We start from the raw sequence: 13,454 nt of genomic DNA, 5'->3' as shown, positions 1-13,454 counted from the left end.
AAGAAAAACACGAATCACTACGCAAGCACTGGAAGACATGGAGTCATCGCACCGCTTCACACCTCAATAGTTTTGTTCCAGAAGTTCATACGCATCACAGCGTCAGTGCACGGAATAAGGAAAAGTCTCACCGTTTCCTAAGGTTATACTGATCTAGTACAAAGTCAATGGTAACACAAAGGACACATGCCTTGTTTAAGGATCGGATACTTAGCTAGAGATCTTTTGCTTCTTGGGCTTCTTAGGCATGACAAAGTCATCATCGTCGTCGTCATCTGTGTCGCTAGATGCCTTCTTTCTCTTTTGTGCTGTGGTTTTTCCCTTTGTGGCTGAGTTGGTTTCGACAAAGTCGTCGTCCTCGTCGTCATCAGTGTTGCTAGATGCCCTCTTCTTTTGCGCTGTGGTTTTTCCCTTTGTACCTGAGTTGGTTTTCTTATCGCCTAACAGCAGTACCTTCTTGGTTGGAGAACTTGCCCTTCTCTGTGTAGAAGGCGTTTTGACCGGTGATCTCAGTTTCAGAACCTGTTTCTGACCCTGTTTCCTCGCAAAGACCTCTGTAGCCACATCCAGCGGTAGCAAACCCCATTCCATCAACCTGTACATCCAAACAGTTACTTGCTTACATCAGAGGAACTATTAGTGTATGCATAAAATGTATAAACCAGACATGAATAAATAACACTTTCAACACACAAGCTACAAGTAATTACTACCAGAATGAAATATTATGCTAGTGTATGATTCGGTCAGGAGCAACTAGTAAGTGGAAATCTAACTAAAAACAAGCGAGGTTTATTAGTAATTGATGATGAAACAAGGTCACATCTCTGACTCATGGACCTCATGTTTACCCAAGAAAAGTGGACCTCGGCTGCAAGCAGAACTTGTTTCATAACAACAATTGAGAGGTATAAGGCAGAAGCATACAACCTACACAAACGACACTCACACCACCAAGCTGTTTTATAGCTCAACAGTAATGTGTGCTATAAATGTTCTTATATGGAACCTGCACCAGGCCACCAACCAGTTTTTGGAAAACACTACTAAGCCAGGATTTTATTATCATCATAAGCAAATAACCATTTAGATTCTGTGGCTGACCTTCAATATTTAACACCATAGATCAGTGGAGATTAAAAATACTGGTGCTTTGAAGTTTTAACTGAACTTGGTTCGCCTTTGATATTGCATTAATCTACCAGCAGCCGATCATAATAGCTTCATGTTAGTTCAGCAGTGCAAGACGCAATGATCACTTTATTGTGTTCAGAAATAGTTTAACAATTTCAGATTACTGATGTTCCACAAACACAGAATTGCATTATCAGTCGAGCACAGTGGTACAAGTAACGCTGGCTATATTGTAGTTCAGTATTTATCAAATTTAGAGAACATGTATACAAATACCAATGTGTTTTGATTTATATCTCGTTTCCCAGCTTCTGAAAGGAACTCTAACCCATCCCAAAAAAATCCTTACCTACCAAAAATTTGCCACCGTTGGGAGTTAGACCCATCTAACTCATCCCCAATACCCCTTCTAACTACCAAGAAAATTTTGGAAGCTCCCCCAAAAAAACAGCTTTGGGAGGTTTTGCTCCCTACCAATACTTTTTTTGGCGGGAGAAATTTTCCTCCCCCCCCCCCAAACCGCCACCGCCAAAGTTGCCGCCAGCAACAACTCCGGCCAAGTCACCAGCTCTGGCGAGCCACGCCGCTGCCTATCTACGCCTCCTCCCGTCGCCAGCTCTGGCGAGCCACGCGGCCACCTATCTCCGCCTCCTCCCACCGCCACCGCCACCACCTCGCGCCACCAAGCCAAAGCTCATGGCCGCCACAGCCACCGCGCTGGACCACCCCACCACCTCCTGAGCCGAGAAGCGGCCTTCAGCGTTGTCGAGGCAGGGAATCAGGGGATAGGGTCATGGCATATTGCCCCCTTCCATCCACCGCAGCGGACGTGGCGAGCTTTTGCCTGCCACCCATTAGACAAAATGGCCAAAAGATATTTTCTTTTTCTTGTAATAATGTGGAAATATAGTTGAAATGTAATCTTTTTATGCAAAAGGAGGTGTGAATTAGCCAAAAAAAATGGGAGTTAAGTTTAGGGGATGGCTCAGTTCCCAGTCCCCCAATACCCAGAAATTATTGGGAGTTAAGTTTTGGGACTGGGTTTTCGGGAGTCAAGTTTTGGAGATGGGTTAGAGTTGCTTTAAGTTCATGAAATTATGAGGTGGAGAATTCTCTAACTTATTCCTAATAAAAAATACATATTCAACTAAAATTCAGGGGGTTCTACTGTGATTCTTGGAAACAAGTTTGTTTAAATACCCTGTACAAGCTACCATTATATCTAGTTGGCTAGTCCAAAAAAAAAACACAGGTACACTGTTTCATAGATGTGGTATCTCACCAAAATGCAGCCATTTCACTATCGGGCACCTGCTCATAGAGCGATTCATAAAATATCCTCAATGGATCCCTCTGTAACAAGAAAGAAAACGATTATTGCTCCGTATGAAAGGAATCAGAACATATCAGATAGGGAAATGTCATAATGGTTATACTTCAGGAGGAGGATCATGTTTCTGCCCTGGCAATTCATACACCTTTCTCTCCTTCTTCACCCCAGCAGCCCCCTCCTTCTTCACCCCAGCAGCCTTCTTTTCATCTTTCTTGATACCAACTTCCTTCTTTATTTTCTTTTCCTCCTTCAATGAATCAAGAAAATAATTTAGAACTATAAACAACACAACATAAATCATGAAAATGACATATACCTTTGTATCATATTCATCTTTTGGTTTCTTAATCTTGGAGATCTTGGGTTTGCCTGCAGCTGGACTTCTCTTCTGCGATTTTGGCTGAAAAGTCCACAACTACTAATCTCAACAACAGAATCGACAAAATAAATCTGGAACAAGAGAAGAAGAATTGTGACCTTGCATTCATCATCAGAACCTGTTTCTTCTTTCTTTACTTTAGAAGCCTTCACCTTGCTATTGGAAGTGCTTTTCTCCTTCTCATTTCCCTAAAAGACACAGCAATGTTATCTTTATACAAGGAAGGAAAGACTGGGAGAAACCAGTAAACTAAATCCAATACATCTCAGCTGAAGGTAATTTTGCAACAGAGAAAATTAAATAAAATGGATATGCTACGAATCGCTGTGGGAAGCTTGACAACCCTCCAATTTTTCTCTAACTGAAAATGTCATCCGGCAACATGTCCAGATCTAAGAAAATATTGGCAAATGAGTTTACGAATCCTTACTAATCGCAAAACGCTCGTAAGAAATCCCCGTATGTCAATAAAAATTGGGTGTGTCTAGGGCACATCTAGATGTGCTCTAGTTATTGCACATCTAAGTGAGTGAATCAAGCATAAAAAGAAAAAAAAAGAGAAAGAAAGTATTCACACGAATCTTAATGTAAGATCAATGACATATGACTTAGATGTGCAATACTTATGGCACATCTAGATGTGCTTTAGCAAAACTGATAAAAATTACAGTTTTGCTAAAGCACATCTAGATGTGCCATAAGTATTGCACATCTACGTCCTATGTCATTGATCTTACGCAGAGATTTGTGTGGGTAATTTCTTTTTTCTTTTCCTTTTTTCTTTTTATGCTTATAATTGGGTCACTTGGATGTGCAAGAACTAGGGCACATTTGGATGTGCCCTAGACAGACCTATAAAAATAATTGAACCGATCTATAAAATTGACATGCTGCTCACACAAATTGGCACCGAAAATATCCCCAAAGATCCGAATCGAACCTTCTTTCCCCGCGAAACCGGAGTGTACTCATCTGCAAAATCCTCGTCGTCGTCGTCTTCCTCCTCCTCCTCCTCGTACTCCTCCTCTTCCTCCTCGTACTCCTCCTTTTTCTCCTTCTTTGCACCCCCATTGCTCGCTTTTTTGGCCCGACGCGCAAGCGGAATGTTATCATCGTCGTCCTCCTCCTTCTTGACCTTGGTGGCGCTCGCCGCGCTCGCTTTCTTCTTGCCTCGAGAGAACGCCAGCGGCACGTCGTTTTCATCGTCTTCGTCGTACACCTCCTTCTTGGGCGGATTGTGCGGCGCCGCAGTGCCCGCGGAAACGGCGGCGTCTTCTCCGGCCATTGCTGCGGTGGGGTGAGGCGAGGGTTTCGGCTTTTCGGGGTCGGTTTTGGGGGGTAATGGGGGAGAGACCCGAGGGCCCGAGCTGGTGGACAAGGAGGAATAACGACAGAGGATTTAGACCGAGGGATGAAGGATGCCCTCACCAGCGCCGGCGGTCGGGCGGCGGCGCTGGGGCGCTTGCGCCTATCGGCCGATGGGGAAGAGGCAGAGGGCGGCGGCGCTTCCTTCTGTGGTCCGGACGAAGTTAGGGAAAGAGCGGAAGGGGTTCAATCCCGGATGACCAAAGGCCGGTATTAGGCTGGGCTACTGAGAAACAGTCTGATTCCTCCCGGGCCGCCACTGTGATTCAAGTTGGGCCACGCGGGCTTCGTTGGACTGGACTGGCGAAGGGAAAGGCAAATCCCCGTGGCGCTGTTAGGCCGGCTCAGTGCGGATGGGGCCATTTTTCTTCCGTCTTTTTCTTCTTCTGGTTTTTCTGCGTTTTTTGTTTTTCGTTTATTCTTCCGAGTTTTCTGATGGTTTCTTTCTTTCTCTCTTCCTTCTTATTATTTTATTCCTATTTTTATATACATATATAAATTTCTTATAATAAGCGCTTAATATTTTATAAATATGCGATGAACATTTTTAATACATGATGAATATTTATAATGCGCGATTAACATTTTTCAGATATACGAGCATGCATATTTCCCGTTTTATGTAATATAGTATATTTAAAATAAATAAAAAAATTTCTTCATTATCTATATAAATATGTGAAGTATCCTTTTTAAATAACAAACCATGTAAGCACATGTGTTTCCTCTATAATTCCACGCTTAATTAAGGCATGGAATAGGAGGTCCTGGGAAGAAAGCGATGGGAATAGCTCGTTATGATTCTTCACATCTCGATGGGAATAGCTCGTTAGGCTGGTTTTTCCACAAATGTTTTTCTTCGGTTTCTTTCGGTTTTTTTGCATTTATGGTTTGGCATTTTATTTATGGGAGCCACTGATTGGTGGGTTCCCTCGCAGGGAACCACGAAGGAGCACCCGCGCTTGTCACATGGCGCTGGCTAGTAAGCCAAGTGAAGCAGGTGTACGGCGTCACAGTGTGTACAATAACCGGTTTCAACTCCCTTTTCTCATTTTTCCCTCGAGTTTGTGTTTTCTGGAGTGCAACATGTGATGTGTAAGGTGTGTTGCGGGGGAGTAAAGTCTAAAAAAAACCTTGAACTCGTATTTCTTGTCGAAATCGGACCCTCATCTTCTAGTCCCTGAAATCGGCACCCGTACTTATTGATCCCGGTTAATCCTGACCTTGTCCGAGCCTAGATCAGTTTGGTATCCTAGAAACACACAAGGAATGTGACTACAACCTCTAGAAATTTTAGGTCCAAACTCGAAATGCACATTGAGAAACAAAAAAGACAAATCCAAATGTGAAGTGTCAATGTTGCTTTTGTCTTTTTTACACTATTCATGCTAGATTTCACATTTTTGTTTCTCAATGTGTGTTTTGAGCTTGACCTAAAAATTTTAAGGGCTGTAGTCACATTCCTTGTGAACATTCGCATTTTTTCTGAAATTTTTTGAAACATTTTTAAAAATTGACATTGGAGCACTGGGAGTATCACAAGGCTAGGAGCACCCGATACTTTCCCATTGCATGGTTCATAGGTACTCTATGGTGCATGCGGTACATTGTGTGTTTCACGTGATAGCATATGTCTGCTTTGCCACTCGCGAAGCACATGTGTGCTATATGGTGAAGCACATGGAACACAACTTGCGCTACACGTGAATGCACTACATTATGGGAAAGTACAAGTACGTTGCCACGTGAAAATTTCATGGAGTACAAGTTAGTTATTGGTGTGAGAACAAATTGCATTCAAAAAATATTTGTCAAAATCTATCAACAATGAACCTAATTTTAAAGATCTCAACAGGAGGAACACAATAATAAAAACAATTTAATTTGAACGCTTGGTTTAAGAGTTGTTTCATTATTAAAAAATTGGGCACACACAAAAAATAACATGTGCACTCAACCATATCATCTTCTTGTTGGGAAACCAATCAAAATACTTTGGTGGCAATAAACTATGCACATGTGTCACGCCGCTTGCGGCCACTAATAACTTTTGGGTAACCTTAACAAGGGTACACATGACTTCGTTGGTTTGTGCATATTTTTTAGTACTAAAAAGAAGAAAAATCTTTTTTTATCGGTTGATCAAAATGACAGGTCAGTCCAGTGTACATCCACTCAACCGCGGGTGATCAGAGTATCAGGCGAAGGAAATCGCGCATTTGCATGTTGTCCCGCTCATCTCTCAACCGTATTCTTACTGCCAGAAGCATCTTGTGACCGCCCGCTTCTTCCATCTATCTCCCTCACATGACCATCTTTTAGTATTTCCCGTCGCACTACTTGCTCCTCCTCTGCCTATAGACCAATCGGCACAACCGCTTGCTACAAGCGAGAGACAAGGTGTGCAGCTACATCACCCTGTCGCTACATGCATATGCTAGTGTTGCAAAGGAGGGAATGAATGTTACAAGGTGCTAGGCGGCCACGCTTGGCGCTTGGAGCTGCAAGTCGATGCTGCAAGAGCGACAATGTCGGGTTGTGTGCGGCAATCATCTATGCTGCCACCATGGTGATGTTGTGACGGTACGGTGAGGGTACATGCATTCAGTACTACAACGACATGATCTGGAGAGACAAAGAAAGATTACACAATCTGGGCTACAACCGTGTTGCTTTAGAAGATCCGGCGCGGCGGTCAGTCTAATCACTTCCCCTCACTTTAGGCCTAAATCAAGGCCGAGCCTTAAGCCTGAATTATTGGCCGTGGAATGATCCTTGTCGACTTGAATGGACAGTCCAGAAAGCTTCACTTTTAGATTCCGACTAGACTAAAGTATTGGACAGACCATTCTATGTACCGTCACCTTCTCACTTCACCAAGTATGTGGCTTCATCTCATCAATTAGGGCATGTATAATAGTGACATATGAATACATATGCCTCATAACAAAAAATAGTTTGACACATTTACATTTGTTTTTTCTCCTCAATGCAAGCTATCATTAGTGAGCCTCATCAATAAATAGAAAATAAAGACTCTAGTACACATGCATCCGTCTCCCGCTGAGGATCCCGCTTCTATGTCCGAACCCACTTTATTTGATATCCGATCCTACATGGCATCACCCTAAGATTATGGGTTGACCATGCCTTTACTACTCTGCACATATCAGCATCACAAGTTATACTATGCCAAGAAAGAATATCATCGTGTTCCCAAACATACATCATGCTACACGTAAAGCTAATGATGATAGCTCTGCTTCTGAACCTCTCCCCGCCACGCGTACACCACCACCCGCAGCACAAAGACTTTTTTTGAGGTGCTGTTTTGCTGACGGGGACGTCCACCGGGAGCTCATCGATCAGCTGTGATACCTGAAGCAGACAGCGCCAATCCTGGGTGCTGGGTCTAGGTGAATAATTTAGCCACCGGAAGTCCACAAGCCCACAGGCTCCACTCCACGCACGAACTTCCAATCCATCCGTCTCCTCGCCACGCGCGCCAGGCCACAGCCGCAACACGCTCGCTACTACTAGCAGTTACGCGCCCCTATCCCCCCACCTCTCCCTTCCACTTTCCCCACCTCGCAGGCCAAACAAACGCACGCCAGGCGAGGCAGCACAAAGAAGCAGCGAGGCAGCCATGTCGTACTACGACCGGCGCGGGGAGTCGTCGGTGCTGGAGGCGTTCACGCTGTCGCCGCTGCCGTACCCGGTGATCCTGATCCTGATGATGGTGACGCTGCTGCTGGGGGCGTCGTGGTTCTTCTCCTACGAGGAGTTCATGGAGGAGGCGTCGGAGCAGTTCAGCTGGTTCCTGCTGGGCGTGCCCATCGCGCTCGTCCTCCTCATCCGCTGGATCTCCTCCGTCGACACCTTCGAGGGCTACTTCGGCTTCTACCCCACCGAGAGCCGCTGGCGGGGCTACCCGGCCGCGCCCTCCGAGGGCAGCTCCCCCTGGGGCGTCGCCATGGTCGTCCTCCTCCTCCTCGTCCTCGCCAGCTTCCACTCCACCTTCCAGGACATGTGGAAGGCTTGATGGAATGATCGGTTCTCCGATCCATACCTCGTACGTATGTGTGTATGTATGTGATTCCATCGTGTCGATCTGTAGTACGCCTATGAATGATTGATTGTTGCTTCCAGGCGGTTGCTGCACCTGCACGTATGTATGCCTTGCTTTTCCTCCTGTACTGTACATAGATGATGGAGGTTATATTCTGCTAGTAGCTAAAAACTATAGAGCTTGAGTGTTACCCCTCTGTACTGTTTCTTGTTCTGTGTCTTACTGAATGAATCAATAGGTTTCTGTTGGAAAATTTACTCTATCCACTGCACCTTATAATCAATCATTCTGTTGAAATATTTGATGTCCTTCGTTCCTCATCAACATACATGTTTCTTTTTTCTTTTCTTTTTTTCTGAAACTGGGTTGCAGTTGGTGGGAGCAATCATAGATAGAAGCTGCACAAAGGAAGATACGATCAGTGGGACACAGCGGGTAGATGAAACGCGATAGTAGGAGCATAGACTGGAGGGTTCTGAGACGCGGGCAATCATGACACTTGTTCGTTCTGGTATTATCCCTTTGCGAACGGATCTCGGCCCATGGCCAGAATCTTGTCCTCTCGTCCACCTGGTGCTTGCTGGTGGTGCTAGGACGGAAGGAAGGAAGATTGCCGACGCCACTGTGACCAACATGGGCAAAGATAGGGAGAGGTTGTTGGCTCGTCAATGGATATCACTTTGTACATATGTGCAATTCTGCATGATCCACAGAAACCTTATTCGACAGGAGAAAGATCCCGAAAAACCTGCAGGTTCCGGTGGGAAACGTACTCGGGTCGTGGCTATTTTCCCGTCATCTTCGAACGGCGCTGCATCATTAATTAAGGCGGGCTTTTGGAGAGGGGGAGAAAATTACTCGATCTTTGCCGGTGCGGTTGTTGTTCCGACGACGGTGTCGGCCACGAAGATAGCAAATTTTTTTAAAGTAAGCGAATCTCTAGCCCCGGAAGTGCACCCTCTTGGCAAGGACACGGTGTATTCGGCTTTGCTAGATGCCTCCTTCTCGTGGCTTCCTGGAGCCGGGGAGTGTGATGTGAGTCTTGTTCAAAGTGTTTTATAATTCCTTGCTTGCGACCTTCCGCTGAGAATAAATTGCACCGACGGTCTTTTTATTCGTCGTCGTGTATGTGCACATCGGTCACGCAAGTTGAAATTGTGGTGTGCAGTGCAGGTCGAAATGTGTCTATGTCAGACCTGACAGCCAGGTGGTTGAATTCGCCACCTGCGCCTCCACCGACCGGTTGTGGGTGATAGTAACAAACACGAGAATGGATATCGGTAAGTTGCATGAATATGACCTAAATCATAATATAGCGCATAATTAGTGATGTGGGATCAAATGCCCATGTTTTCTCTTTAACGTAAGCACGAGTTCCGTATGTTCACGAAGTACGTGTATGTAGGGATCCCTTGTCTTCGTCGCTCTCGGACCATTGCCCTCTCTTGCTTGCCAATGATTGTGGCCCTAGAAGACCTCGAAGTTTTAAATTTGAAATTTTTTGGCCTTCCCTTCCACGTTTCAATGAGGTTGTGCATAACTTTGGAATGAGCATTCGATGCACAACGAACCTTATCAAGTGTTGTTCCATAAGCTCCAAAAAAACCGGTGTCCGGCTTTGCGAATGGAGTAGAAGCCTCTTCTCCAAGTCCAAACTCCATCTGCATGCCGCTCTTAGAATCATTCTTGAGCTTGATGTGGCACAAGAATCGCGCGCCTTAAGCCTTGCCGAGCATGATCTCCGGGCTCATCTCAAGAAAAGAGTGGTCAATTTGGCGGTCCTTGAGCGTTCAAGCAAGAAACAATGTGCCCGCATTCCCAATTTGCAGGAGGGCGATGCCAATACCAAATACTTTCATAGGCGCATAAACGCTAGGAGGCGGGAAAAAAATCATATTCACCTTTTGGAGCACAATAATGGTTGGGTCACTGAGCATGAGAGAAAGGAGGAAATCATCCTTGACCACTTCTCCAACATCATCGGAAAGACTAATGCTAGGAAAAATGATTTCAATTGGGATCAATTTCACTTCGAAGAGTGCGACCTTGGTACGCTTGATGAGCCCTTCATGATGGAGGAAGTGCACAATGCCATCAAGCAAATGCCCAATGACAAAGCCCCAGGACCGGAAGGGTCCAACGGAAGTTCTTCAAGTCTTGTTGGGGCATTATTAAAGATGATGTCATGCGGGTCATCCACCAATTTGGTAACCTCCATGTTGCCAAACTCCATTGTCTTAACTCGGCGAACGTTGTGCTCTTGCCCAAAAAGGATGGGGTGGAGGGGATCGGTGACTATAGGCTTATAAGTCTAATCCATGCCATAGCCAAGATCATTGCTAAGTTGCTTGCGATCCATCTTGGGCCTCATACGGACAACCTTATCTTCAAGGCCCAAAGTGCTTTCATAAAAAAGAGAAGTATTCTTGACAATTTCATGTACGTGCGCAACCTCGCTCGTAGGCTCCACAAAAGCAAAACGCCATCCATCCTTCTCAAGCTTGACATCCGGAAGGCTTTTGACTCTGTGCGGTGGGACTACATTCTTGATCTTCTAAAACAGAGAGGTTTCCCTAGCAAGTTTCGTGAGTGGGTTGCGGCCCTACTTTGTGCATCTACCTCTCATATCCTACTCAATGGTGTTCCTGCCCCCCCCCCCCATTAAGCACGACCAGGGCTTTTGTCAAGGAGACACACTCTCGCCTCTATTGTTTGTCATCGCCATTGACCCTCTCCAACAAGTTCTGGACCTGGCCACTAGGCATGGGTTGCCTCACAAGATCAGAGGCCATGGGGCTGTGTGTAGGACGCCGCTATATGCCGACGATGCAATGGTGTTCATGGCTCCCATCAAGCAAGATATTGATAACCTCTCGTCCATCTTGGGATGTTTTGGTGAGGTCGCCAGATTAGAGACAAACTTACAAAAGAGCTCCTTTGTCCCCATTGATACGTCTCCAACATATCTATATTTTTTTTATTATTCCATGCTGTTATATTATCATTCTTGAATGTTTTACAATAATTTTATAGCAACATTATATCATTTTTTCGGACTAACCTATTGACATAGTGCCAGTGCTAGTTGCTGTTTTTAGCTTGTTTTTTACTTCGCAGAAAATCAATACCAAACGGAGTCCAAACGCAGCGAAACTTTTTGGAGATTTTTTCTGGACTAGAAGACACCTGTTGGGCCAAAGAAGTACCAGAGGGGGGCTCCGAGGGGAGCACAACCCACCTGGGCACGCCTGGGGGCCCAGGCGTGCCCTGGTGGGCCGCCTCCTGAATCGCCTCTTTGCTCTATAAATACCCTAAAAATCCAAAAACCCTAGGGGAGTCGAGGAAACACAGTTCCAGCCACCGCAAGTTCTAGAACCACCAGATCCAATCTAGACACCATCACGGTGGGTTCACCATCCTCATTGGTGCCTCTCTGATGATGTGTGAGTAGTTCATTGCAGACCTACGGGTCCGTAGTTAGTAGCTAGATGGCTTCCTCTCTCTCTTTCGATTCTCAATACGATGGTCTCTTGGAGATCTATTTGATGTAACTCTTTTTGCGGTGTGTTTGTTGGGATCCGATGAACTTTGAGTTTATGATCAGATCTATTTTATCCATCAAAGTTATTTGAGTTTTGATCTCTTATATGCATGATTACTTATAGTCTCGTATTTCTTCTTCGAATCTTTGGTTTAGTTAGGACGACTAGATCGATTTTTTTTGCCATGGGAAGAGGTGCTTTGTGATGGGTTCGATCATGTGGTGTTCTTTCCCAGTGACAGAAGAGGCGGCAAGACACATGTTGATCGCTGCTATTAAGGATAACAAGATGGGGTCTATTCCTACATGAATAGATCTTGTCTACATCATGTCATCGTTCTTATTGCATTACTCTGTTTCTCCATGAACTTAATACACTAGATGCATGCTGAATAGCGGTCGATGTGTGGAGTAGTAGTAGTAGATGCAGGCAGGAGTCGGTCTACTAATCTTAGACGTGATGCCTATATAATGATCATTGCATGGATATCATCATAATTATTTGAGGTTCTATCAATTGTCCAACAGTAATTTGTTTACCCACCGTATGCTATTTCCTCGAGAGAAGCCACTAGTGAAATGTACGCCCCCCGGGTCTATTCTTTGTCATATTTGCTTCGAGATCTATTTTTATTTGCTTTTGTTTTCAGATCTATTATTCTAAAAACCTAAAAATACCTTGCTGCACTTTTTCTTTATTTATTTTGTTTTGTTTTATCGCAAGATCTATTTATCAAAAATCATATGAACCTATCTACCTTTTACCCGAGAGGGATTGACAACCCCTCTTACGCGTCAGGTTGCAAGTATTTGTTCTTTGTGTGTAGGTACCATTTACATAGTGTTGCTTGGTTCTCCTATTGGCTCGATAACCTTGGTTTCATCACTGAGGGAAATACCTATCGTAGTTGTGCTGCATCATCCCTTCCTCTTCGGGGAAACACTAATGCGGACACGAGCCATCAAGAAAGGATTTCTGGCGCCGCTGCCGGGGAGACATCATCAACATCTATCAGGTTCCTAATCACAAATCTCATCTCCTTGCATTTTACATTATTTTCCATTTTCTTCTCATTTTCATCTCTCCCATTTCACATTTTTTTCATTTTATTCGCCCTCTTTTTCGTTCGTCGTTTTCTCGCCAGATTTGTTTTTGTTTATAATCCCGCTTGCTTTATCGTTATGGCTAGTTCTTCCTCTGTTACGTGTACCCTCAAGAATGAGGTTCTTAATTTTAAACAAAGGGGAGGGGAGAATCTAAAAGATGCTTGGTATAGAATTTGCAGCGCTCATAATAGATCTATTCATAAGCAATCTACCGTTGTTCTTCTTCGCAGTTTTTATGTGGGCATAACCACTTGGTATAGATTCGTCCTTGATATGATTACCAGTGGAAATTTCTTGATGTGTCCATCTTTGGATGCTTTTAATGCCATGGTAGATCTAGTGGGTGTTGGAAATATGCCCTAGAGGCAATAATAAAAGGATTATTATTGTATTTCCTTGTTCATGATAATTGTCTTTTATTCATGCTATAATTGTGTTATTCGGAAATCGTAATACATGTGTGAATACATAAACACCAACGTGTCCCTAGTAAGCCTCTAGTTGACTAGCTCGTTGATCAACAGAT

The 13,454-nt window shown here is 44.5% G+C and overlaps 2 protein-coding genes across 2 annotated transcripts; one reads left to right on the top strand and one right to left on the bottom strand.

Moving 5' to 3' along the window:
- Positions 1-29: 29 nt before the first annotated feature.
- On the bottom strand, positions 30-4,394 carry LOC125552270 (uncharacterized protein DDB_G0286299-like). The gene is made up of 6 exons (XM_048715767.1): positions 3,787-4,394; positions 2,945-3,034; positions 2,784-2,867; positions 2,571-2,714; positions 2,417-2,487; positions 30-595 (listed from the first exon to the last, which is right to left on the bottom strand). Exons 1-6 carry the CDS (start codon positions 4,129-4,131, stop codon positions 211-213), a joined length of 1,119 nt encoding a protein of 372 aa, XP_048571724.1. The 5' UTR covers positions 4,132-4,394; the 3' UTR covers positions 30-210.
- Positions 4,395-7,652: 3,258 nt separating this feature from the next.
- Positions 7,653-8,533, top strand: LOC125552268. The gene has a single exon (XM_048715765.1). It carries the CDS (start codon positions 7,858-7,860, stop codon positions 8,251-8,253), a length of 396 nt encoding a protein of 131 aa, XP_048571722.1. The 5' UTR covers positions 7,653-7,857; the 3' UTR covers positions 8,254-8,533.
- The last annotated feature ends 4,921 nt before the right edge of the window (positions 8,534-13,454 follow it).

Source organism: Triticum urartu, chromosome 4 (assembly GCF_003073215.2).
Source record: "Triticum urartu cultivar G1812 chromosome 4, Tu2.1, whole genome shotgun sequence".
Taxonomy (NCBI): Eukaryota; Viridiplantae; Streptophyta; class Magnoliopsida; order Poales; family Poaceae; genus Triticum; species Triticum urartu.
The sequence above is the reverse complement of the archived record's forward strand: the minus strand, read 5'-3'. Positions and strand labels throughout refer to the sequence as shown.